General features: G+C 49.2%; 1 protein-coding gene across 2 annotated transcripts; it reads right to left on the bottom strand.

Moving 5' to 3' along the window:
• Positions 1-496: 496 nt before the first annotated feature.
• STRIP1 (striatin interacting protein 1) lies at positions 497-18,641 on the bottom strand. Of its 2 annotated transcripts, none has more exons than XM_082667839.1 (21): positions 18,456-18,641; positions 15,938-16,007; positions 15,118-15,192; positions 14,553-14,687; positions 14,334-14,454; positions 13,484-13,552; positions 12,380-12,486; positions 12,144-12,271; positions 10,704-10,886; positions 10,099-10,316; positions 8,842-8,907; positions 8,673-8,736; positions 7,509-7,580; positions 6,958-7,032; positions 6,663-6,760; positions 5,234-5,360; positions 4,927-5,027; positions 4,095-4,161; positions 3,460-3,564; positions 2,644-2,848; positions 497-1,462 (listed from the first exon to the last, which is right to left on the bottom strand). In XM_082667839.1, exons 1-21 carry the CDS (start codon positions 18,633-18,635, stop codon positions 1,215-1,217), a joined length of 2,514 nt encoding a protein of 837 aa, XP_082523965.1. In that variant the 5' UTR covers positions 18,636-18,641; the 3' UTR covers positions 497-1,214. The 2 variants fall into 2 exon arrangements, with proteins under 2 accessions (XP_082523965.1, XP_082523964.1); XM_082667838.1 differs by having other exon boundaries at positions 15,938-16,010.
• Between the last annotated feature and the right edge of the window lie 6,403 nt (positions 18,642-25,044).

A 25,044-nucleotide genomic window follows, 5' to 3' on the forward strand; every position in this document is an offset into this window, starting at 1 on the left:
TGTTTGCTTCTCCCTCAGCCACGCGGGCTCCTGGGCCTCCCGACACTCCCTTTCCTGGGACTCCTGACGGTCTGCTTCCCCAGGCTCTGGGCACTTAAGCTTCCTCTCAGTTCCCATCTACCCCAGTGAGAGTCCAGCACAGTCGAGCCCCTCTCTGACCTGCCCCTCCCTCCCTAATACTGATACCAGCTCAGGGGTGTGATCCAGAGAAGCCTGGGGTGCCTACTGTAATACCTCTAACCCAGGGGTGCAGACAACTTACAGCTCCAGCAACCCAGAGCCCTGGGGCTGGGCGCCCTGGAGCAAAACCAGACTGATGTGGGGAAAGAACACTTGGGATAAGTGCCAACTCCCCCCCCCTTCCCCCTCAGATGAGAAAGGTGGGCAGCTTGGCAGGGACAAGGGGGTGACCTATCAATGCTGGCAAGAAAACTCTCTTTCTAGACCTGGAGGAGATATTCAGGGGCCATATTTCCTGCAGACAAGGCAATGGGCATTGTTTTTGCTTCCTTTTAATGTAAACAGAATACACAAACACATTAAAAACCCCAATATGACACAACAGAACACACACAGATTCATATATATTTACAGACCCTTGCACACCAAGAAAAAAAAAAATGGCACCTCTGGTTAAGGGAAGCTTCTCTTCCTGTCCCAACCCCGTCCAAAACCAAACTGCTGAGGCAGCTGCAGGAGCCTCTGCAATTGCTTCTAGATGAAACTTAGCAAGAGGCTGGAATGACATCAGAAAGCCCCCAAAGCAAAACCAAGATTCTGACTTTCTGGCCTGGCTCTAATCGTAAGCCCTCCTCTTTGGCAAGCTGACATGCCAAGGATTTGTGTCTCAGGAAGAGTCAGCGTGACCCCTGAAATTCAGATGCAGCGGGTTCCCAGCCCATCCCAGGTTTTCCCAGCCTTGGGTGGAATGACAAATGAGCTGCAACCAACTATGTCCAAGAGAGGAGGGCGCGGAGGAGTGAAGGAAGAGAGGATCCCAAGCAGAGAGATGACCACTCACGAGCAGGACGCTGGGAATCAATGAGAGGTCAGATGCAGACTCCCCAGCCAACCCAGCACTGGCTGGGAAGGGCACAGTGGGGCTGTGCTGCCACCTGGAGGGGGATGGGAGCACTGCAGCAAGGAACCAGGACAGCCCCTGGGGTACCTGGAGATCACCCCTTCTTTCATTTTCAGTCTCTTGCCCAGGAGCCTCACTGCAGCAGCTCCTCCCAGGAAATGGGCTTGGAGAAGACCTCCCTTTCTAACCAGAGGTCGTAGTTCATCTGGAAGTCCTCAGGGAGGTCCACCCGCTGGCCCAGGACACTTTGCAGGCAGTTGTCCACAGGCAGGAAGTCGGGGTTGCTGTGGACCCGGTCGTACCGCCTGGCGTTGAAGCGCTCGATGTTGGCACGAAGGGCACACTCCTCTGCCTGGAAGTCCCAAGGCCGGGCATCAAGATCTAGGACAAAGCAGGAAGCCATGGTTAGGAGCCAAGCCCTTGTGGCAGCTCCCCTGGGGTTCACTGCAGCTTAGGGCCACGCCAGCCTGGGCTTGGAATGTTGACTGTCAACCAGGAGCGGGAAACCTCCGAGCCCCATCCTCGGGAAAACTGACAGGACTTCTTTCCTAGACACACAGGTAAGTCAGGTCAAAGGCGAAAAGCCAGAGCTACGGAGAAAGAGGCTACACTGCAGTTTATGTGGATCCAGTGAGGGAAAGCCAGGGGTACAACGTGCTTCTCTCAAAGTCACGCTCTCCCTGGCTCTCTGGGATCAGAGGCAGGAACCTGCAGATCCCCTCCTCTGCTTGTTCTCTCAATTCCCTGACCAGGTGCCGTGGGCCACCTTGGCTCTGCACAAATTCAGGGCGTTGGGCGTGCAGATGCAGCCATATGGTCCTGGTGCTGTGGCCAGGAATCGTAAGGGTGCGGGTAGCATGCTCAGGGGACACCGGGAAGACCCACTCTGCCAGGGAGGCCAAGGTGCGGAGGGGAGGAACACATGCAGATGCAGAACGATTAGGGGGTACGGGGAGGTGCGCTGCCGGGAGAGGGTACAAACTGGGGGAAAGCATGGCCAATGTGCACTGACTGTGCCCAGAGCCCTATAGGTGTGATGGAAGCTGGGCCGAGGGGAAGCTGGAACAGATTAGATGAGGACACGGAGGGACAAAGTGTGGGCCTTAAATACGTTAAGAGTTTGGCACTAATTCTTAGGGAAATCAGAAGCCAATGAAGGATTTTACTCAGGGAGGTACCACCACTGGATCTGTATTTTAAAAAGATCACTAGAGCCAAGTCTGAGGCACTGATGGAGAGAAAGGAACTGGCAGGGAATCCATCAGGAGCTGTGAGAATTTCAGTGACCAGAACCACGGCAGCTGCAGGGGGGAGAGGACGAGAGGACAGAGAAAGTCTTGTGACCATTTCTGGAGAAGGAAAGGGGAGGCTCAAAGAGGAATGGGTATGATCACAGATGCCAAGCCTGGCAGCTTCTCCAAGTCCTTCCCAGGGCTCCCATCCTGACGCTACAGAAGCAGGAGCTGGCCTCTTCCAGGTTACTCAGGGAAGCTTAGAGGGAAAGCTGTCACCTCCCCGCGCCCCTCCACCCCCGCCCCGCCTCGCCTCGCGGGGAGCCTCACCGTTGCCGTAAGCCCAGTCGTCGTTCAGCCGATGCCGCACCTTCTGGTAGATGGCAGACATCGTCTTCATGTTGCTCTTTCGCCACTGCCGCCCCAGATACTTGGTCTGCACCTTGAGCAGCTTCAGCACATAGAGCTGCATCATGGCCTGTTTCACCTTCAGGGCCCGCTTCAAGATGGGGGCTGACTTGAACACCACCAGCATCTGGGAAGGGTTAAAAGGGAGGCCCACGTTGAGGGCAGAAATAAATACCTGCACCACCACCATGCTGCCATCCCTTCTGGGGTTAGGGGCAGGGTGACCAACTGCTGCAGTTTCCCCCAGACTGAAGGGTTTCCTGGGACTTGGGACACTTCCACTGCTGAAACCAGGAAAGTCCCAGGCAAAGCTGGATGGCTGGTCATCCTAATTATGGGTCATTCTGGAATCTGAAGAAAGCTATGAATTCCTTCACCAGAAATATCCCTATGTGCACACATACACAATTTCAGAGGATTCACGGACCTCCCCGCCCCAAAGGGATCCACAGACTCAGGGTTAAGGAGACTCTCAGAACCTTGGTGGAGAACCAGCAGAGATTAAGAGGATACAGAAAATGCCTTCTACATATGTAGATTTGTTTCAGCACATGACTGAGCCTCTTCCAGCTTCCAGTTCAACTCATCAAGGCACCAGAGATCAGCCCTTAAAATGCAAGGATGTGGCTATAGGAAAGTTAGGTGGGGACCCCTGCCCCCTAACGTGAAGGGACCGGACAGCAGGTGGCACGCTGCTTTGAGCTCCAAGATTCATGCCTGCTGGCTGCGCTGACTCACCATCGTCCTCGAATGCTTCCATTTTGTCAGCTTGTTCAAGATCCGAAGCAGATTAATACAGGAAAAGAGGTTCCTCCAGCAAAACTGGTTATTGTCACCTGCTTCCTACAGGGAAAACCCAGGAACAATCATCTCTTGCACAGCTGCAGGTGCTCCGCAGTTTCCAAGGCCCTCCCATCTGTGACGTCAGCACTGCTCAGTCTCTCCACACGTGTACCAGGAACCCTCTCCTCCCCTCAGCCCAGGGGGACGTCCATCCCAGAAGCTGGCAGAGGGTAAGGGGTGCTCCCTAGAATTTTCCTGCAGGAAACATGGAGCATGATATTGGGGGCTGTGTCTCCTCAGAGCTGTGGCCCCAGAGAGTTCGAGTGTGGGGAGAGGGAAACAACTCAACCAGGTGAGCTCTGGGTCGGCAGCACCTGAAGACCACACTTCTGAAACAAGCCCTAAATCCAAATCTTCCCACTCTGCAGGGTCCGCCCCTCAGCCCTTCTATGCAATTACAGTGCTTCAAAAGCCCGGCACTTAACAGTGACCGCACCTGTGAAGAACCTCTACCCCTGTGAGGGGGAGGCAGGCTCTCCACCACAACCCTCACACCAAAGGGACCGCCGGGGAAGAGGCTAGTTACTCACCAGACTCTCGGCAGTCAGCTCCGGCAGCTCGTGCACCACGCACTGAGGGTAGTCTAGGACAGAGATGCTGCACAGGGCAAGAGAGCCCAGGCACCCGCCCTGAGCGAGGGCTGGAGTCTGGAGGAGCAGCTGCTGGCTCCTGGCCTCCCTCCCGCACTTGTGGGAGCAGAAGCAGTAATCGACCTTGTCCGCACCACCCCACTTTCCCCAGCTCTAAGACGGGGAAATACCTGCTACGAGTGAACTTGTAAGATCCCTCTGTAGCCAGAGACAAGCTCGTAATCTTGTAAGGGGTGGAGAGAGCACATTATCCCTCACAGCAATAAATCTGGAGCGGGGGGCGGACTTCTCAAGGCAATTAATTTATGCCAAGCCGCCACTGGAGACTGTGTCTGGCTAACAGCTCAGCTTGTGGTGTTATCACGCCGATGAGCTGTCAATGTCAAGTACAGCTGGCGCCAGGTGATGGGGTCAGGACAAGACATTATAGTGCACGGGGCCAAACTCCTTTGAGAGCAAGCGCCCAGCCAGTCCCCTCAAAAAAAAAGGGCACAAAAGGGCAGTGAGGGCGGTATTGGAGCCCAGGATGAGAACCCTGCCATCCAGCCATCCAGGCAAAGACAGACTGAGTCACCTGTCACTAGACTAGCTAGACTCAGGTTTGACAAACTGGTGCTCTCTATAGGCAGGCACCATGTCTCATTCATCTTCGGGTCCTGACGCCTGGCAGAGCACTGGCTTGTGGGTGCTGAACGGACTCAGTGGGAGAGGCCAGCTGGGAGCCCTGCCATCTGGCCATACCCACCCCTTCCTGATCCCTGGTCCTTATCACCTGTTCTTGGCAGTGATGTAAGACATAATGTTTTGATTGAAGAATTTCAGGATCAAAGGGATGCAGTTGGCAAACACCAGGTGCTGTGCCATATACTCAAACTGCAAGCAACAGGAAGAAATATAAGCATGCCCGTGGGACCTCACCCTCCTTCCTCCAGGTAAAAGGCCTTGGGAGGACTGTGTCTTAGAACATTCATGCAGAGCTCAAGGAGATTTGAAGGCCAAGGCCTCTGTTCTTTGGGGCTAGAGGAGCAGCACTGCCTGAGGCCCTGGCCCAGTGGACAGAAGGAAGGGGCTGCAGGTACCTGGTAGACGTGGTTCAACTTAAAGTGCTTGAGCAGCAGCAGCAGGACCGCAGAAATGGCCTTAACAATGACCTCTTTGTGGCGGTTCACATCCACTCCCAGCTTCATGCTCTGCAACACTGTGGTGCTAGAAGCACAATCACCCGGGTGGGCCCCCAGCAGGTGCAGCACCCTCCTCTCTGGTGGTCCCAGGAGAGACGGGATTCCTGAGCCTTCTCTGGGCGAAGCTCCCACCTCACCCCCACCCTACGGACATCTCAGAGGTTACGCCCAGCTCCACCCACCCACCTAACAAGCAATCTAGCTCAGCATAATTGATTTCTTCCTTGTGATGCCCCAAACACATTCTTAGCCTATTTCTTTGCTTTTCCTCCAAAACTGAACTTCTCATCTCAAGATCTCCCCTAAGCTTCTGCCACCATATGAACCTGTGCTCCTCAGAGTGTGTTCTGTGGAATACCAGTATATTGAGATGTTTCATATTATGGGGAAAAGGGGTTTTGGAGTCAGATAAATTTAGGAAGCATTTACTTAAATCAGTTTCTTGCAAATTTAGGAGCTCTCACTATAAATCTTTATAAGAGGAGATCGATATTTGACTGTGGAGGCTTTTTCCCAAGGACCATCACGATGGCCTGGTGCTCCATGACATTCCCTTCGGTGTTAGCCAACGCTGCCTCCTCCCTCACTTGGCTGTCACCACCAGACGCAAGGGGTCCACCCACCAGGGAACTGGCCTCAGAGCTGGGTGGTACTGGTAGGCAGGCAGGAGATCAAGTGCCCAGGTCCTTCTCAAAGCACAAAGTGATCTTAGTTCGTACTCTCACATCAAAAAGATGAGGTCCGTGCCCCAGGGAGGAAGAACCCCTAAGGATTTTACTATCACCCTGAGACATTCAAAAATATTCTGCATGCCAGTTCACTGGCAAATAGGAAAGAATCTACACGCAGCTCAGGTCCAGCTGTTGGCTGATTTTTGTCCAGAAGCTAAAACTGTACGTCCTGGATGTCCCAATCACATAGCTTTCAAAGGAGCCTTTGGGGAAATGTCAAACACAGTCCGATTCATTTTACAGAGGAGGAAGTGACTTTCACCAATTCACTCAGATCCTCACTCAGCGGCAGAGTCTACACTAGAATCCAGGCCAACCAGATTAAGCCACCTCCCCAAGCAGTAAAACTGAGTATTTCACCCAGTACGTTTTCTTTCATCTGAGCCAGGAATACCCTAAACTTAATCTACAGAGAAGTTGAGCCAAAACAACAGCAGCGGCAGCAACAACAAAAACAAAGAATGACAACAGCAAACAACCTAGCAAACAGTGGGACCAAAAGGCAAACACTTCCCCTTTCGCCTCTACCCTCCTGCCCCTGACCTGCTCCATTCATAGGAGCCATACACACTCAATACTCAAGACTTGATACTCACGGCATCTCCTCAGGCAGGACATCTGCTAGGATGTTGATTGAGTCCGTTTTGGCCTTTGAGGTGGGAGCTGCGGCCAGCAGGATCTTCAGAAGCGCAATCTGGGGAGGAGCAGACTGTTCAGACGGTGTGGATGAGAGGGGCCAGGGGCAGCACTAGGCCCTGAGAGGTGGTCCTTCTGGAGGTGCTCAGGCAGCAGGAGGAGGGGTTAAAGGACACTGGCGGGCATGCTCTCAAGGCCAGTGTTGTGGGGAGGGGACCCCATGGCAGGTAGAACACTCAGGAGAAGTGCACTCACCATGTACTGCGGCAGGCTGGGGAGCAAGCCTTGGTAGAGGGTTTCTGCAGGGACTTGCTCGACTTCCTCTTCTCCCTTTCAACAAAATGGGTAATAGGTACAAATACAAAGCCCGGTCCTGACGATGCTCTCCTGAGCCAGCTTGCTGGCTGGCTGGAGGAGAATCTGTAAGTATGGATGTAAATGATGATAATGATAGCAAACCTTGAATGATACAACATGCCAGACACTTTACTTGTAAAAACACATTTAATCCTTACTACAACTCTATGGAGAAGGTACTATTGTCATTCCCATTTAAGAGGCTAGGAAACGAAAGCGGAAGGAGAGCCAGTACCTTGCCTAGGTCGCTACCCACTAAATGGATTCAGAGGAAGGTGGCCGGCCCAGAGTCTGTGCTCTTAAGCCCTGTACCTGACACTCGCCAGCCCTGCAGCGGGAGCCAGACTGGGAGCTTTTTGAGGGCAGGCCTGGGGCATTTTGCCGTCTAGGCCCAGCACAGTGCTGGGAACAGCTGGGATCCTACGGACTGAGGAAGGCCTCCAACTCACCCCTGAGAGAGGAGAGCGAAGGTACTCCTCCTCCATCTGCGCCTGGACCTCTGCAATCGACGTGTACTTGTGCTGGAGAGAGAGGGAACGAGGCGCCGGGGAAAACACCCCTCATTCTCTGGCCAAATGCCCACACCTGGCAAAGACCCCACACAATTTTCCTCAAACATCATCTTCTCAAAGAGCGCTAAGTCACCATACAGATCCCGAACTAAAATCCCAAACGTGAAATATTTTTCTAAGTGGGCACCTACCTCTTAAAACCAGTGTAAAAAAGCACACGATAGATCAGGAAAAAAGCAAATTAAAGAAGAAAAGGGGTTTTGCAGATAGTGACAATGACAGGAGGAAAACAAAAGCAGAATCAAGCACCCAAGTACTCAGAATCAAGGACTCAAATGCTCAGAAAGCCCCTGCATGAAGCCCACTTGGTACCACAAATTTCAAAAACATATAAACATTTACATTCCAGACGTGCTATTAGGGGCCACACCTCTTCCCCACTCGTGCTGCTTCCTCCCAGGTGGAGGGACACGAGTGCACAGAGCACTCCTGGCCCCTCCCCGCCCCTCCCCCACACTCACTCCTCCCCTCCCGGGCTGGCCAATACGGGAGGAGGAACAGGACAGTCTCAGCCCCTCTTTCTCTTCTCTCTTCAGAAAAAAGAAAAGCCTGTAAACTCTTCTGCTCCTTGACCAGGCTCAGCAGGGTTCTAGCACTGCCTGGTCTGGGTAGGCGAGTCTGCCTAACTCTGGAAGTGAGGTATCCGGACACCTATTGTTGTTGTGTTCTCATGCCTCATTCTCCAATCACTCCATGGGCAATAAAGCTGGCATTTCAATCTCCCTCTGCCTACTCCCCTAACTCAACTGCCTTAGAACTTGGGCAAGGAAAAGGCAGGCTACTTACTAAGCCCCTTAAAACCCAACTGTCAGGTAATATAATCTTTCATGAACCCCCAGTAAGTGCCCCAAACAAAACCTCAGTTAAAATAAGTAAAACGCATGAAAAACTGTTTTAAAGGATGCCGCCACTGTCCACCTGTTCCTCCACCCCCAGTTCCTTCAGGGAGACAGAAGTCTAAAAAGGCTTCTCCCAAAGGGCTGGTCTCACTTTACTCACTTGGGACCAACCTAGGCCAAAAGCTCACCCAAAGCCACCTACCTGCTTCAGAGTCTTGATGCTTTCGTGGATTGGCCTGGGCAGCCCCACCACTGTGTTTGTGTCACTGGAGAATAACAGAGGCCCTGTGTTAGGCCTGGGTCCCCACACACCAAAGGCTGGGAGGGTGACCCCACTACCTTTCTTTAAAAGGAACTCGGATCACACTCACCTGCCCAGAGTGTAACCTATGAACTTGCTGCGGCTGGACTCGAGGAACACCTCGATGTCTTTCTCTCTGCCAAAGGAAAAGACTGCAGCTTTCTTAAATGTTATCTCAAGTCATCATGGTTAACAAAACACAGAATGTCCAGAAACTGTGAAGCCAAAAGAAAAAGTCTCCCACAATTGTTTTTCTTTTTGGAAAAAAGAAAATAAAAAAACAAAGAACTGAAATCTTCAGACTATTTTAAGGTCCTTCATAATGCTGTTGGATCAATAATCTAAAAATGTGTAACTAGTTTATTCATTAGATTAAGGTGATACATCAAACTTAAAAGCATACTTTATTCAGATATTAATAACAAGTTTGTCACAACAGAATTTCTCAGATATTCACAATTTTTACAATTAGAGCTGTAAGCTACTGATTTTTTCATATGAGTCATACTGTCCTGTCTCAGACAATCAGGCTAGCTTGCCTTTTCTGATGACTTGTTTTGTATTCCCACCACAGATCACTGAAAACGGGGGCTTTAGCCTGGATCAAGAAAATGACCCCTATATCTTTTCACATGTTCATCTATTTCTTAAGTTGGTGCCCTTTCAAACAGATACCATTTATATACATCCAGGAACCTTGACATCCACTGACTCACGCACATATATCTCAAACATCTTAATTATGGTTCTAAAGAAATTCTCCCTTAATCTATAATATTCTGTCAAAAATCATATACAGGGCTTCCCTGGTGGCTCAGTGGTTGAGAGTCCGCCTGCCGATGCAGGGGACACGGGTTCGTGCCCTGGTCCGGGAAGATCCCACAGGCCGTGGAGTGGCTGGGCCCGTGAGCCATGGCCGCTGAGCCTGCGCGTCGGGAGCCTGTGCTCCGCAACGGGAGAGGCCACAACAGTGAGAGGCCCGCGTACCGCAAAAAAAATCATATACAACCCCAGGGTGGGTGGAGATGGGTTCACTTAAATGTCCTTGTTTTAATTTTTTCCCGCTCCCTTTCACTAGTATCATGTCCAACCAAGAGCTAACCCACGTTACTGACTCAAGAGCCATATAAGGGCCTCTCTGTGCAAGGCCAGCACCCTGACACCCCCAGGGCCAGCACTGGGCACTTTAAGAGAGGCTCATCGCAGAGCCAAGGCCAGAATGGCCCTGCACAGGACCTCACGTGACAACTCAGGCCCGGTGCCAGGCGTGGGGATGTGACAACACTGGTTTCAGGAGCACAGAGTGTTGCGGAGGTCTGAGACTCACCTGACCTTGGGAGCCCACGGGAGCCCCTTTGGGCAGGTAAGCCTGTCAGTCTGGGGGTGCTGCAGTGGGGGAGGCATCACCTCATCCCGCTCAAGGGGGAATGTCTCCCCCTCCAGACTGCTGTCGTCATCGTTCTCCTCTTCCTCCTCTCGAGAGTCATCAGCCTTGTAGGGATCCCGCTCGTTGAAGGCATCCAAGTTGTCCTGCTTTATCAGAGCCTGAGAGCAGAGGGACGGGAGAGCAGACAAGTGCCAACTGACGAACTGTATAAAAAGGGGCATGGAGGCTAAAGAAGTGATCACACAGAAAGGTGGTAGGAAGAGAGCCAGGAGCAGTGGAAACCTGAGAGGAAGTCAAGGTTGGGCCCAAGTGACAAATCAGTCCTTGCCCAAGTCCCTCACAAGTGCCACATTCTGAGTGCCCACTATAAGCTGGGCCCTGGGCTGGGGACACAGTGTCCCTGCCCTAAAGGCATTCATTCTGACTTGCTGATCAGGGGAGACTTCAACAACCGTCCAACAACCTGGGGCTCATCCAGTGACTATGCCACTGCACCCGTGCACCTTGAGAACTCTCAGGAGTCGTAGGGACCTTGTCGCCCTCACCTTGTGCTCCCGACGGCCCCGTTTCTGCTGCTGCTCGATCAGGTCAGAGGCAGACGCTGGGGGAGAGGCGGCCCTCATGTTGCGGATGACTTTGATGCTGTCCTCAGGCAGCGGGGGGAGGCCCAGGATGGCACGCTTCTCGGCCTTCATGCTCTGCAGCTCCTCAAAGCCGCCCAGCGTGCACTGTGTCACAGACAGGCGCAGAGCCGGGAAGACATGTCCGTAAGCGGGTCCCTGTCTGTGTCAAGCTCAAAAGCATCTGGCACACCGTGACCCATATCTTTAGAGACCCACACAACCTCCCAACAAGGGACTGAATGCACCCCCAGGAGAAACGAGCGACATCAACATGGGAGAGGAGCACAGGGGGCAAGGAGTGGAGATGCGCAGGCTGACTGAGCCTAGTGCAGAGGCACGCCTAGCTCTGTGTGTACAACAGACTCCTCGAGTGAGACAAAGGCCATCTGAAGAGCTTAACCCTTCAAGTTCCTAGAAAAGTAGGTGAGACTCAAATGCTTCAAAAGCTGTACATGCCAGTCTTTCAAAGTCAAATGGGGAATACACTGTTGGATGTTCAAGTTAAAAACCAACCAAACAAACAAAAAACCCACCTTCATCTAAACATCCCCCTAGCAGCAAAACCTCAGCAGCGTTCAGCAACTTTAGGCTGCTCAGTTTCACTGTTTCTGAGCAATTCGGCTTTCCTCTCTGGCTTCAGTGAGGCTTCGTGGGGGTCAACAAGCTTATCTGGCCAACGTCAGATGTCTAGAGCACTCTAAGGAGGCCTAACCTCGCTGAGCCCCGGCTCCGCAGAGCTGGCCCATTGTGAAAGAGGGGAAGGTGAGTCCCAGCAAGAGCAGGAGTCCAGACCCCAGCTCCGCTGTCTCCCCAGGTCGCTCCTCCTGGAGGGAAGGGCTCCTGGTTTGGCCTGGGCCTGGCTGCTGACAGCGGCTCCCAAGCCAAGGGTGCTAGCCAGCCCACTCTGCTGGACCCACCCCTTCACTAGCTAGAGAAAGAGTCAGCTTTCACACCATACCCTGAGGAAAATGGAGGCACAGGACTCTTTCTTCTTTCAAGTGACATCTGACTGAGGGGGCCCCAATTACACCAGCTCTAATTTTGCCTCAAATCACTTTGCAAACTCCAGGTTCAAGAGCAGCGTGCCTGGAGAGACGTGTCCTATGACTGCAGAAAACAGCTTCCAGGAACCAGGGAGCCAACAGTCTATTCTGATTCAAAGGCCAAGTCCTCTTTGGCTGCAGTGAGGCCAAAGTGACACTTTTTTTGCCATCACCTTTCAGGAATCTTCTTTCAGAACTTTTTTTTTAACCAAAGCAATTATATATTCATATAATTCAATACTCAAAAGGATATACAGTGAAAACTCTCCCTCCTGCCCTGTCCCCTAGCACGGGAATTCCCCTTCAAGGACGCACTCACCAACACTGTCTTCCAGAGCAGCAAGAGAACCTTCTTCATGGGGAAGTGAGGGGCATGGCCGCTGCAAAATTTGGTCACCATCCCAAACAGCATGATGGCAAATGGCTCGCTGTTGTACAGAGGGGAACCTGGGGTACACAAAGGTATCAGGGCCACAGGCAGGAACAGGACCCTCCCAAAGCCCTCCAGCCTCAATTCCCAGGCAGGGCCTTGAGCCAGGATCCCCAGAGTCCTACCCAGCTCAGCCCTGAAGGTCTGTCGCATTGTCCTCCATTCGGCCTTATCACCCTCACATTCCTGGTGAACGGTCTCCACAATCAGGTACATGATGTTTAGCAAGACCCTGGCGACAAAAGCCAGCTATAATGAAGCAGGATGGGGGGTCAGGGGAGCACCCCCTGGCTTCCTCACATCCCACACGACACGAGAAAGGCCTGCGCACCAAGGCTGGCTGGGGGGGAGGGCTGTAATGTAAAAAAAACTACAAGAGTCCCACAGAGCACCTTGCGGTGGGTGCTTCCTTCTCTGTCTCTGGTGCTAAGGTTGGGACCAGATCGTCTTCCGTTTCTAGCAAAGTGCTTGCTCAAAGCAGGTGCTTAATAAGTGGCTGCTGAATGGATGGATATGAACAAGAACGGCCAAAAGCATTTACTACCCTGAGCTTCCCGGAATGAGAAAAACACAGAGGCAGGCGTGAGCTATGGAAGCCCGTGTTGGATCAGACAAAGCAGTGGATGATCAAGGTGAGAGCAAGGAAGTGTTTACCATGATGGAGGGGAAATCAGGAGCAAGCAGGGCGATGGCCAGGGACCATAACTACAGTGGGGAACACCACCAGTATCTAGCTGAAAACTTCCAAATTCACAGAAAGAGTCAGATTCTAATCCTTACAAAAATGGGAAGGTGTTCTTGTTCTTTAGCAGTTGCTATTACTTCCGGCACAGCCAGGAAACGTCATGAAGTTGTCAGGACTAACCCCACACAGACAGGCATCAAGCTTTGCACGGAAAGGCAGAAGCAGAAGGAGCCACCTCATGTGCTTTGTCCAAATACAAAATGCCACTCCACCGAGTTTCCCAGCAGCAGTGTGGGCAGGAGGCCACATTTCACTGTGGCTCTGTTAAGCATCTTCACCCTGGATTTCCGTTGGGAGTCTCAACCCAGGGCCCCACCTAGGGAGAGCCCTCAGTAGGGCCTACCGATCACACTGAGTCCATCACGCCTGCAAATTAGAGGGTGAGCACACACAGCAAGGAAACCCAAAGGTGCCCGCCCATGCCCTGCCCTGCCCTCGTTCTCCAGCTAGAGCTCAGGGAGTCTGGGCTTGCTGCTCGCCTCACCTCAGGTCCGTGCTATCAGCCAGGGAGATGGCCGGCTTCCTCACCGCACTGCTGCAGGCAGCACTGTTGCTGCAGGAGAGATGCGAGAGTCAGTGCCTTCCCCCAGGAAGGAAGAGAAATGGCTCCCCCGACAAGTGTCGCCCAACAGGGGGATAAAACCCTATGCTATGCGCTTAGATTGCAAAAGAACCCACAGGACCCAGTGCATAAGGACTCAAGCCCAAGACCAGACTGCCAAGGTTTGAATCTTGGCTCTAACACTTACTAGTTATGTGCCCCTGGGCACTCAACTTCTCGGTGCCATAGTTTCCTCATCTGCAAAATGGGGACAGTAATAGCAGCTAATTCATTAACATGAATTAGTACATGTAGTGTCCTTAGAACAATGCCTGGGACATATAAGCACGCAATGAGTGCTTTTATTATTGATGGTGTTTTCCTCAGACGAGCAGCAGCTGACCTGTCCACCAAGCAAAGGACTAGTGGAGACACAGGCTACAGCAGGCTTTGTTTGAGCCCATGTGTCAGACTTGTGCCTGGCTTCCTGCTGCGGGGAAACCTGTGGTGCAAACACAATGGAGTCTGAAGGTTCAAAATGAGAAGGCTTTTTATTTTTCTGAGGGGCACTGTGGGCCTGGGCAGGAGCTGCAGTGTCTGGCGAGCTCTCTGGTGTTCGCGGGCTGCGAGGCCCCTCACTGGTCTTCAACGTTTGGGTGAGCATCTCCCGTTATTCAAACTGGCTGGTTAGAACAGAACCCCAAGTGGCGCATATAACCCTCTCAAAAACCAGTTCTGCAAGCTCTGTCCCTCCGCCGCCCTTTCCCTACTTTAGCCCCTCAGAAGAACTCACTCTATTTCCATGTTCAGAAGCTCCACCAAAGCGTTGAACGTGCCCACCTCCAGGAGCAGAAAGATGTTGTAGCGCATCCAGGACTGCACCTCTGCCTCCGAGCTACACTCCCCGAAGGTGCCTGCAAACACAGGGCACAGCTCACTGAGCCCCTGTCCATATCTGACTGGGCAGCACCACTGAAGTGGGTGCCAGGGGTCCCTGGGTGTCCACTCAGACCTTGGGCAACGTAGAGGATCGCTCGAGCCACCTTCAGCCTCTTCTCCCTGGCAGTGACCTCCAAGCCGTCCAGGAGCCTCATAGCATGGGTGCGGTGCTGGTTGGTGTCCAGCTCAGTCCACTTCTTATCTGTCACTGCCGGGCAAGAGACCACTTACACTGGAGCCCACAAAAACCCTCACAGTGGGACGGACACCATGTCAACCCATCAAATTCAGGACTGCCACAGAACCAGAACACTCAGAAAGATAAATTACTCTCTATATAAGGGATGAGGTCACACTGCTGCCCTATGAATCTGAATTTCCAGCCTGAAACACTGCTTTTTTGTGTGCAATTTTAATCACATAAAGGTTTTTCCCCCCAATACTCACATTCTGAAAAGGCCCCACCGAGTACCTGCAAGCCCACCCTAAATGTCCCATCTGGCCTTGAATAATCATGGTTCAGCAGGTTTCTCAGGCCACTCCAGGATGACTTAAGTCATTCAGATGACTAAGAGAAGCCCTGCAGAGCTCTCATGATGCAAGTTGAAAGAGCCAAGAAGTGGGGGGAATCATCTCACCGTGCATCCGGAAGTCCTCCTCAAAGCATTTTCGATTCATCAGGAATTCTGGCCCTTCTGTATAGCTGTAAAGCTCTGTCAAGAACAAAGTGTCATCGTCTCCATGTCCACGTCCTACAGCAGGTGTCACATGTAGCAGAGAAGGTATGCTCCTAGACCCAGCTCTGTCCCTGAGTCACAGTGACTCCTGGACTGTGCTGTCTAATGACTGATGGGGTCTTAATGCTCTGATGTGCACAAAGCAGAGAATGCTGACTTCCCTTGCAGCCGATAACCAGATGCCAGTTAGGCATAAAGCCAGGCATTTCCAGTCCGACGTGCATCAACCCCACCATGCCATGCCACAGGATGACCGCCACCGTGAAAGTGTGTCTCGCAACTGGCTTGAGAATAGGGCCTGTGCTATGGAGGCATGAAATTCAACTCAGGCTGACTTCATATTACACGTGAGCAGCAGTGGCAGCGACAGATGGGCACAGATGCAGGCACACTTGCTGGCACTCCTCAGGACCCCTGTTCTAGGAGAGACCACTGTCAGGGGGATTGCATATGGCCAAGGAACATCAATGTCCACACTGGGACTGGGCCACAGCCAAGTAAGGTGATCATGCAGAGATGCTTCATAAAAGTAAAGGACAAGCCGAAGTTATGAGATACAAAGGGCTTGAACCCAATAATTGACATGTTTTACATATACACATCACTACTAGGACTATCTAGGGGGAAAAAATGAACTCCAAGATGACACTCACTCCTAATTTTATTAAAGACCAATAAGGAAAAACAGCACCCCCAAATAATACGAAGGCCTGTGCTTTACCTGAGAGCTCTGCAGCCCACTTGTCCGTGTCAGCATACTCAAACTCCAGGTCTGGAGACTCGGAATAGCCCTGCTGAGAAAAGGAGAGTTATGCAAAAGATCACTGTGTTTTCCAAAGGAACAAACACATATGCTTCCAGAGACACTGTTGTGTTACAGGACGTCCTTGCCTCTACTTTTCTGATGTTGTATCACAGTATATTGTCTCCTGGGAAGTTCAGGTCTCCCTAATAAGCCCTCTCAGAGCACCTTGCACTGCTCCTTCACAGCACTTATCATAATTCATAATCATATATGCGCATGTGTATCTGTTTAGTGTCTGCCTCTCCATGAGACTGCCAAGTTTCCCGAGAGTGGGAGTTTTGTCCATTTTGCTCACCAATGATTCCACAATGCCCAGCACACTACTTGGCATGAATGACTGACTGACTGACTGAATGAATAGCTTATAGTCAAATAGGTACTTGTTGGATGAATGAACACTGAAGCTTCCATGTTCTCTGTGCAGTGAAATGACCATTCCACATGGTGCTAAGATTTTGGGAGCCTCATTTCTTTCTGGCTAGTGGGCTACCAATAGCTCAGAAAAAAATGAGTATTGACACCCTCAGCCTTCCTGCCCTTCTCTCAAATTTCAGTGAGAACTGACAGAGAAGGCAGCGGCTGAACAGAAATGGGTTCCCTCCCACACGCAGGAGAGACTATGACAAAGAGAATCTTTTTACTGCTGGGGATAGGTGAGTACTGAGAACACACCATCTTGGAAGCCCTGTTCTGGGAAAAGAGTTGAAGAGAAAGGTAGTCCTCGAACTTAATTACAATCTACTTGGGAAGACAAAGACCACCCACAAAGCGATATACCCACAAACAGGGAATAACGTGAAGAACTCTACGCCTTATTCGGCGCAACAGAGTGCACACTCTCATAAGTTCCTGAGCTTCAATTTCTTCATTTATGGAATGAGGATGACACAAATCTATGTTGAAAGTTTTTAAGGACTAATCAAAACTGTGTGGCACACTGTGGACTCTCATCAAATATCTGCCTCCCTGGCCTGCAGGCATTCCTCATGCTCCCAGCCTACTGATTTCAGCTATGACTCAGAAAAGAGCCACATCAGTATCTGTAAGAAAACAGATTTACGCAGGTCTCTCAGCTTAAATGTGTTCTCTGCCTGACCTTCCACGTGTTGCGTCTATATAGAAATTAAAGGGCAGAAAGAGCAAGTGCATTTAATGGCCACTATTTTAAAACTAGGACTCCTCTCATGATGAAAGTGGATTCACGCCTACCACTTTCATAATCCTCCATACTTGGAAAATTATTAAGAAGTCGCCACTGATGTGCAATAAGCCCACCATGCAAGGGCTACTAAAACGTCAGTTTCATTGCTTTTTTCAAGTCATTCACTTCAAGCTCAAAGTGTATCTGATTGTAACTTGCTAAATTTTGATGTTTTATCAGAGGTTTGCTCTTGCCAACAAAAACCAAAAGCTTGAGAGGAACTGATTTCACATGTCTAAAGATAGCGTCATCACTCTTTGGTATGACCTGGTACATTATGTCGGGACAATGAGGAATTCCCTCTCACCAATAAGCACCTGACTGCTAATCAGCCTCGGTGTCCTCTCAGGTGAAGAAAACCTCACAGTAAGTGCTCTGGGAACAAGGTGATTAAGAAGCCCTAAAGCGCTGCGACGTGCGTGTCTTCATTCATGAATTCTACAACGGAGGCAGTGGGAGTAATTCTTTAACTCGGGGTGAGGTGACTAGTCAGCTCCAGACTACTGTGTCTACGGAATGGGAGGAACAGCCCACTAGCAAGAGAAGAGGGATGCTGAGACCTAACGCATGTTTAAATATATATTTCTAATCTTTAACAGTTCAGCATCGGGCGCACTGGGCACACCAACCACCGGGCACTGTCAAACCGTGGCCTGAACCTGCAGTGTCTAAGGTCAGAGTGAACAGGACTGCTCACCCTCCTACTCTCGCAACCTCGAGGCGCACAGTGCATACTACTAGTGCTAATTAGCTCCGTCAGTCTTCCAGGTGCCTTCCCAACCCTCGCCAGTCCCTTCCCTGCCCACACACGCCGTCCGCCGCGGAACCCACGCGACCAGAAGCTGGAGATGACTAGGGGGTCTGGGGGTGCAGCCGCCCCGCCCTCTGGAGCGCACGCTGACCACTGACTCTTCACCCCGAACTGAGGCAGGGGGTGGACTCCCCAGGGGCTGGGACCCGGAGGTCGCGCTCACAGCCCCGGCCGCAGAGGAGCAAACGAGCCGACAGCGGCTCGGGGAGGTTCTCCCGGTCTGCAAAGCTCCGGGCGGGGACCCCGCCTTCACGCCTCCGGCCTCGGGGAACGCCAGCCTTGCTTCCTGCACCTTTCGCTGTAAATGACAACTTCCCTGCCGAACCCTCCAGGAAACCCAGCCTGGACCCGAAAGTGGCCCCGGGCCCGGACCCCCTGCCGCCGCCTGCCTGGTGTTAGCCTCGCCCCCCGAAGCTCCTGACCTCCGAGTCTTTGCGCTGGTTGCGGTTGAACTCTCGGGCTTTGCCCCCGGGCACGAGGCTCCCGGCGGTCCGCGGTGCCCCAGTTGGAGGCTGCGCCGTTGCGGGCGGCGGAGGTGGCGGTGGCTGGGGCTGCTTGTTGTTCATAATCAGCAGGCCGGGACTGCCAACCGCAGGCTCCATCTTGGCTGCTCCACACCCCCGGCTCAATTCACAGACTGTAGCGGTGATGCAACTCTCGCGTGATTTCCTCCTGCAACGCTCCCTGGTCGCCATATTAAGTGTGGCGGCAAGTGGTAGAGCCATCTTGGCTGTCCAACATCTCGCGAGATTTCTTCTGTTTGAAATCTAGGCCTTCTACGTCTTTTTAGTTTCTACCCTGTTTCTTTTCCAGTTTAGAGGTCGTTTTATCTGTGAAGGTTCCCTTAGCCCCTTCAGTCAGTTTAGTGCCCCTCCCCTTCCTTTAACATCGCTTTGCACTTGTCACTTTTACAGCCCTGTCCAAAGGTTGGGGGTATTGTAGTGAACAAAATGGACACGATCCCAGTCTTCACGAAGATTACATTCACGTGGGGGCGATGTGGGAAACAAATGAGTAAATCAATGAAACAATTACAGTTTTAACATTAATTAATCATTCATTCAACAAACATTTAATGAATGCCTCCTAGGCTCCAGGCAGTGCGATAGAATGGGGGACAAAATCAAGTTCCTGCACTAATGGTACATAACATAGAGCCTAGTGGAAGAGACAGACAATGCGGTCACGATTAGACAAATAAGTGCTGAGAAGAAATGAAAAGAAGTGTAAGGGATTGGAAGGTGACAGTGATGGGGGTGGGGGAGGTGCAGCAGGGCTATATTAGATAGGTTGCTCAGGGAAGGCAGGCCTGAGAGTGCGAGTTTGAATGAGTTCTCAAAGCAGTCAGGGAGGGCCACACCAAGATCCATGGAAGCAACACAGGCAGAAGGACCAGCTTAACTGCAGGAGCTCTGAGGTGCCGTGGCAGGAACTGAGTGAGCCAGGGGAAGAATAGTAGGAGATGAGGGCCATGTAAATGCAGGGGCCAGTTAAATACAGAGGCTTGAAAGGCATGGATCGGAGTTTGGATTTTATTCTAAGTGAAATGGAAAATCAGCAGAAGTTGTTAACCAGGCAGATGTAATGGTCTGATGTTTAAAAGACCAATCTGGCTGCTTTTGGAGAAGGGATTGGGAGAGTAGGTGCAAGAATAGGTGAGGTTAGACAGGTTAAGAGACTGTATAGGTGGAAATGATGGTGGTTTACACCGGGGCAGATCACTGGGTTGATATGGTATTTCTATATTATGTAGGTAGTTTCAACAGGATTTGCTGAAAGACTGGAATCCTATCAGCAGGATAGAAAGGAATAAAGGATGAGTCCTAGATTTTTGGCTTGAGCACTGGGTGGGTGGTTGTATTGCTTATTAAAACAGAGACGTCTGGGAGAAAGAAAAATGGGTTTAGGGGGAAGATCAAGATGTCTGTTTTGGACATGTCATGTTTGAGATGCCCATTTGACATCTTAGAGGTGATGTGTAATAATTACCTGTCACTATGTTGTGAAATCCTTAAAGGCACTTTATTCATCTTTGTCTCTCCAGAACTACATTTTGGCTGCTCCACACCCCCTGCTCAATTCTTGTAAAGTCATTGTGATGCAACTTTTGCATGATTTCTGCCAAGGTTCCACCTAGTAGGTGCTTTAAAGTCTTTGCGGCAAAATAATGAATAAGCCCAAAGCTGTTTTGCCGGCACTTCCTCCTACCTATCTTCCTATCTTTTGCCCCTGTTCCTTCTCAAATCCAATAATACACTTTATAAATAAGCATTTCATCCAAGCTGGGCTGGGTCAAGCTGATAGGAAAAACTAAGGAATTTGCAGGAAAAGGACCAATGCTGAGAGGCTTTTTAGATAATACCAGCAAATCCCACGCAGCCCAACACCTGACATCTAGTTTCAGTGACCACAGTCTGGTCAAGTTCTAAGGCTGACCAAAAGCTTAGAAGCTTTGGTCAAGTTCTAAGACTGACTACCACAAGTTCTATCACCCAACATAGCCAAAAATAAAATAAATAAATTTATTTAAAAAATAGTACAGAAATAGTATTCCATTGTTTATCCAGTTACCTGTTGATAGACACGTGGGTTGTTTCCAGTTGTTCTCACTTGTTCAAACTTATCAAGAAGTAAATGCCAGAGCTTCCCTGGTGGCGCAGTGGTTGAGAGTCCGCCTGTCGATGCAAGGGACACGGGTTCGTGCCCCGGTCCGGGAAGATCCCACATGCCGCGGAGCGGCTGGGCCCGTGGGCCATGGCCACTGAGACTGCGCGTCCGAATCCTGTGCTCCGCAACGGGAGAGGACGCAACGGTGAGAGGCTCGCGTACCGCCAAAGGAGCACAGCCCTGCCGACACCTTGATTTTGAACTTCTAGTCTCCAGAACTGAGAAGAAATAAATATCTGTTGTTTTAAGCCACCCAGCTGGTGGTACTTTGTTACAGCAGCCCTAGGAGACTAATACAAATGGCTTCAAATGTTTTAAATGTATTCGTTCGCTACTGCAATCAGCAGATGTTAAAGGAGCACTCTTTATGTGCCAGGCACTTGGCTAGGTATATCAAAGATAAATAAGACATGCTTCCTGCCTCCATTCCTAGAATGTGTCCATCAGGAAGGACAGCTATGTAAATACATGATTGCAGTACTTGGTTAGGATTGTGTATGAAGTTCAGTGGTGGCACAGTGGAGCTGGGAGAACCACGGACGGTTTTACAAGAGACCTTTATGCTTGGTTTGAAAGAAAGAGCTGAAATCAACCTCTGTGGGAATTCTGCTTGATTCTGCCACCACTAGTGCTATCACCCCTAACTAGTTCAAGGTATGTAGCAACCTGTTACTAGAATTCTCTCACCACAGACCAGTCAAAGTAATTTTTATGTTTATTTTCTTATTTTGGCTGTGCCGCACAGCTTGCGGGATCTCAGTTCTCTGCCCAGGGATTGAACCTGGGCCTCTGCAGTGAAAGCACTGAATCCTAACCGCTAGACGATCAGGGACCTCCCCGAAGTAATTTTTAAAACGCAACCAGATCATGCTACTCTGCTGAAAATATCGATGGGTTCTTATCACAATGAAAATAAAATCCAAACTCCTTTTCATCATACAGCCCCATAAAATCTGATCCCTCCTAACTTCAGTCTCATCTCCTTGTACAGTGGTCTCCTTGCTGTCTGTGAACACTGTCAGGTTTGTTCCCATCTTTGACTTTGCACTTGCTCTGCCCGCAGACCCAAGATCTTCCGTGGCTCCTCTTCCTTCAAGTCTCAGCTCACCTTTTGCAGGGAGCCTTCCCTGACCACCCTATTTAAAAAGCACCCCTCCCCCATCTATCTTATTACCTTTTTTAATTTATGGCACATACCACTAATTGGATTTGTCTATTTCTGCCTGGCTTCCACCCCCACCTTACCCTCCATCCCTGACACCACAGAATGTGTGGTCAGGAATCAGGGATCTTGTTTATACTGTTTGCTGCTTATACTGTTCACTGCTGTGTCCCTAGTGTACAGCACATAGGAAGTGTTCAGTACAGAAGAATGAAGAAAAACTTACTCTTTTAGTCTCATGCTTATCATGTCAGATCATATGTCCCTATGACTCTCTTTGGGATGATTCCCAAACTGTATTCTTATAATTTCATTTTATAGTCCCAGCCTATTCCCTCCCTGCAAAATTACACCTTCATCTTTATACCCTTTCTGAGCTGCCCTCTGTAGTATTGGAGCTATCTTTTTTTATTATTATTATTTTATTTATTTATTTATTATTTGGCTGTGCCGGGTCTTAGTTGCGGCACACGGGACCTTTTAGTTGTGGCATGCGAACTCTTAGTTGCGGCATGTGGAATCTAGTTCCCTGACCAGGGATTGAACCTGGGCCCCCTGCATTGGGAGCTCGGAGTCTCAGCCACTGGACCACCAGGGAAGTCCTGGAGCTATCTTAATCTCTAAAATTCTGTAGTCTTATTTAAGAATGCACTGAGATTTAGAAAAGTTGCCCAAAGTAACACAGCCATAAATGGTGTTTCTAGGATTTGAACTTAGATCTCTCTCTGACTAGAGGGCCTTTCTGGCTGTGCTCCTATGGGGGCTTTTTGGTGAGTGGGAGGTACAAATCCAGAATTAAAATAGGAGCCCTGTCCATTTGGACTAGAACTAGCAAACACTTATTATTTGTTTCTATAAAAAGAGCTGGGTGATATTTGTTTAAAGGAATTCTAAAAAGTAACTTTAGTTTTTTTTGGACTAAAGTTAATTTGCTTGTTATAAAGAAGAAAGTAAACATCTACCACCCAGAGACAACTGCTGTTAACATAAAGAACATTTTTATCCAGTATTTTTCTGTGCAGAAAGAAAATAATGTCATGTCATTTTCCTACACAAATCTTTCTCTGAATTTTGAAATAACTTCCTAATGTAATTATTAGATCAAAGCATATTGCCAACTTTTTTTCCAGAAAGGTGACCCCAATTTACATTTCCATGAGCAGCACGTGAGTGCCTTTTCATACCGTGCCAATATTTTTGGTTTCCACTTCTTGGATTTTTCTTGATATTAAACTTGGAATATACATTTATTAGTCACCTACTATCTTCTATGACTTGTCTATATCCATTGACTATTTTTCTATTGGCAACTTAGTATATTTTAAATCAGTTTTTGAATTTTTATATTGATAATGAAAATTTTGTCATATTTGTGGCAAACTTCCCCTTTTTTGACTTATTTTTATTTTTAAATTTATTTATTTTATTTATTTATTTTTGGCTGCGTTGGGTCTTCCTTGCTGTGCACAGGCTTTTTCTAGTTGTGGTGAGCAGGGGCTACTCTTCGTTGCAGTGCGCGGGCTTCTCACTGCGGTAGCTTCTCTTGTTGCGGAGCACGGGTTCTACGCGCGTGGGCTTCACTAGTTGTGGCACGTAGGCTCAGTATTTGTGGCTCACGGACTCGAGAGCACAGGCTCAGTAGTTGTGATGCACGGGCTTAGCTGCTTCGCGGCTGTGGGATTTTCCTGGACCAGGGCTCGAACCTGTGTCCCCTGCATTGGCAAGCGGATTCCTAACCACTGCGCCACCAGGGAGGTCTGTTGACTTATTTTTAATAAAATGATGTTCTACCTGTACTGCTAAGCCGTTATCCTAATAAGTCTTATCTCTTTAATGATGTAGTCATCAGAGTGAATTTTTGTTAATAAAAGTTTTCAGCATTTTTAATTCTTCCACACAAACTTTTTGTCTTCAGCATACTAATTTGATAAAAAGCTTTCTCATTTTAATAAGTTGTATGGACTAATTGTCAATAACAAATTATAGCTAATTATCTCTGTGTATTTTAAATATATTGTAAGAGGAAGGTGACATAAGTACTTTTCCAGAATAGAACCAAAAATGTGAAATTGGAGGAAAAATTTTATGCTTGGAAAATATATTGAAAATGAATGACTTGAGAACTTCTGAGTGTACTTTCTAAGCACTCTCACCATTAAAGCATTTGGCATGCAACCTATCCCCCTCCTGCAAACATCTTTAATTTTGTGATAATAACTCAAATTTTGTAGTCAGAAAAATGGAAAATAGGACCCATTTTACATGGCTTTTCTAAAATCTCTAAAATTTTAGAGAGAATTTATGTCTTGCAAACATTTAAGAGGATTTTTAATGGCTTATAATATTAACATAAAAGAGGACAATTTGAAGATAAAAGCAAAAACATAGGTTACCTGAAATGTGTCGAACCAACATTTTCATTTTTCTTTCATCACAGTGAAAATACGCGAAATTCATTTTCAGAGAAAAACTTTCCAGAAGTGACTTCAAGAATTATTTGTGGTTGGCCTCAGTTCATTTCCATTTGAGGTGTAGTTTTAATAACTTTTTCAAGGCTTTCCACTTTTATTTCCCCATCAGTGGTGTTTTTAAATTTCCTTTTCGTCATTTTTTTGCTTGTTTTGTTAGGCTCCCTTAGAGCAGGATTCAAGTGGGCTGTGCAAGAAAAGCCATTGAAGATGTACAAATAAAATTTTAGAATGTTTATTTTTAATCTTATTGTTTCAGATCCTAATTTTATTTATGTTATATGGAGTACATAAAATTATATGTATCTAATTCATAAATAAATGCATTACAAGTTTGGAGAAAAAAACAAAACAAAAACATGGTAGTTTTTCCAGCTGGGCTCTGTAGAAGGAAACTGGCATATACTGTGTGTCTATAGGGTGTCAGGTACTGGGCAAGATGCTTCACATCCATCCACTCCTAAATGCATGATGGGAGGCAAAGTGAGCCTATTTCTGGCAATCTCCATCTTAGCTCTGGCCAAGATATTGCTAGTCACTGAAGTGCTCAATGTTAAAGTCATGACTCCTGGAGCATCTACGGGCCAGGTCTTAACCTCCAGTTGCAGTGCCACGTGGAGTTCTCTTCATTAATGGCTATGAGAAGAGGACAAGATTAATAATATTTTAGTTAGTTAGTAAATTAATAAATAAGGCAAATAATATTAATCCTGT

Source organism: Grampus griseus, assembly GCF_964374135.1.
Source record: "Grampus griseus genome assembly, chromosome: 1".
Lineage (NCBI taxonomy): Eukaryota > Metazoa > Chordata > Mammalia > Artiodactyla > Delphinidae > Grampus > Grampus griseus.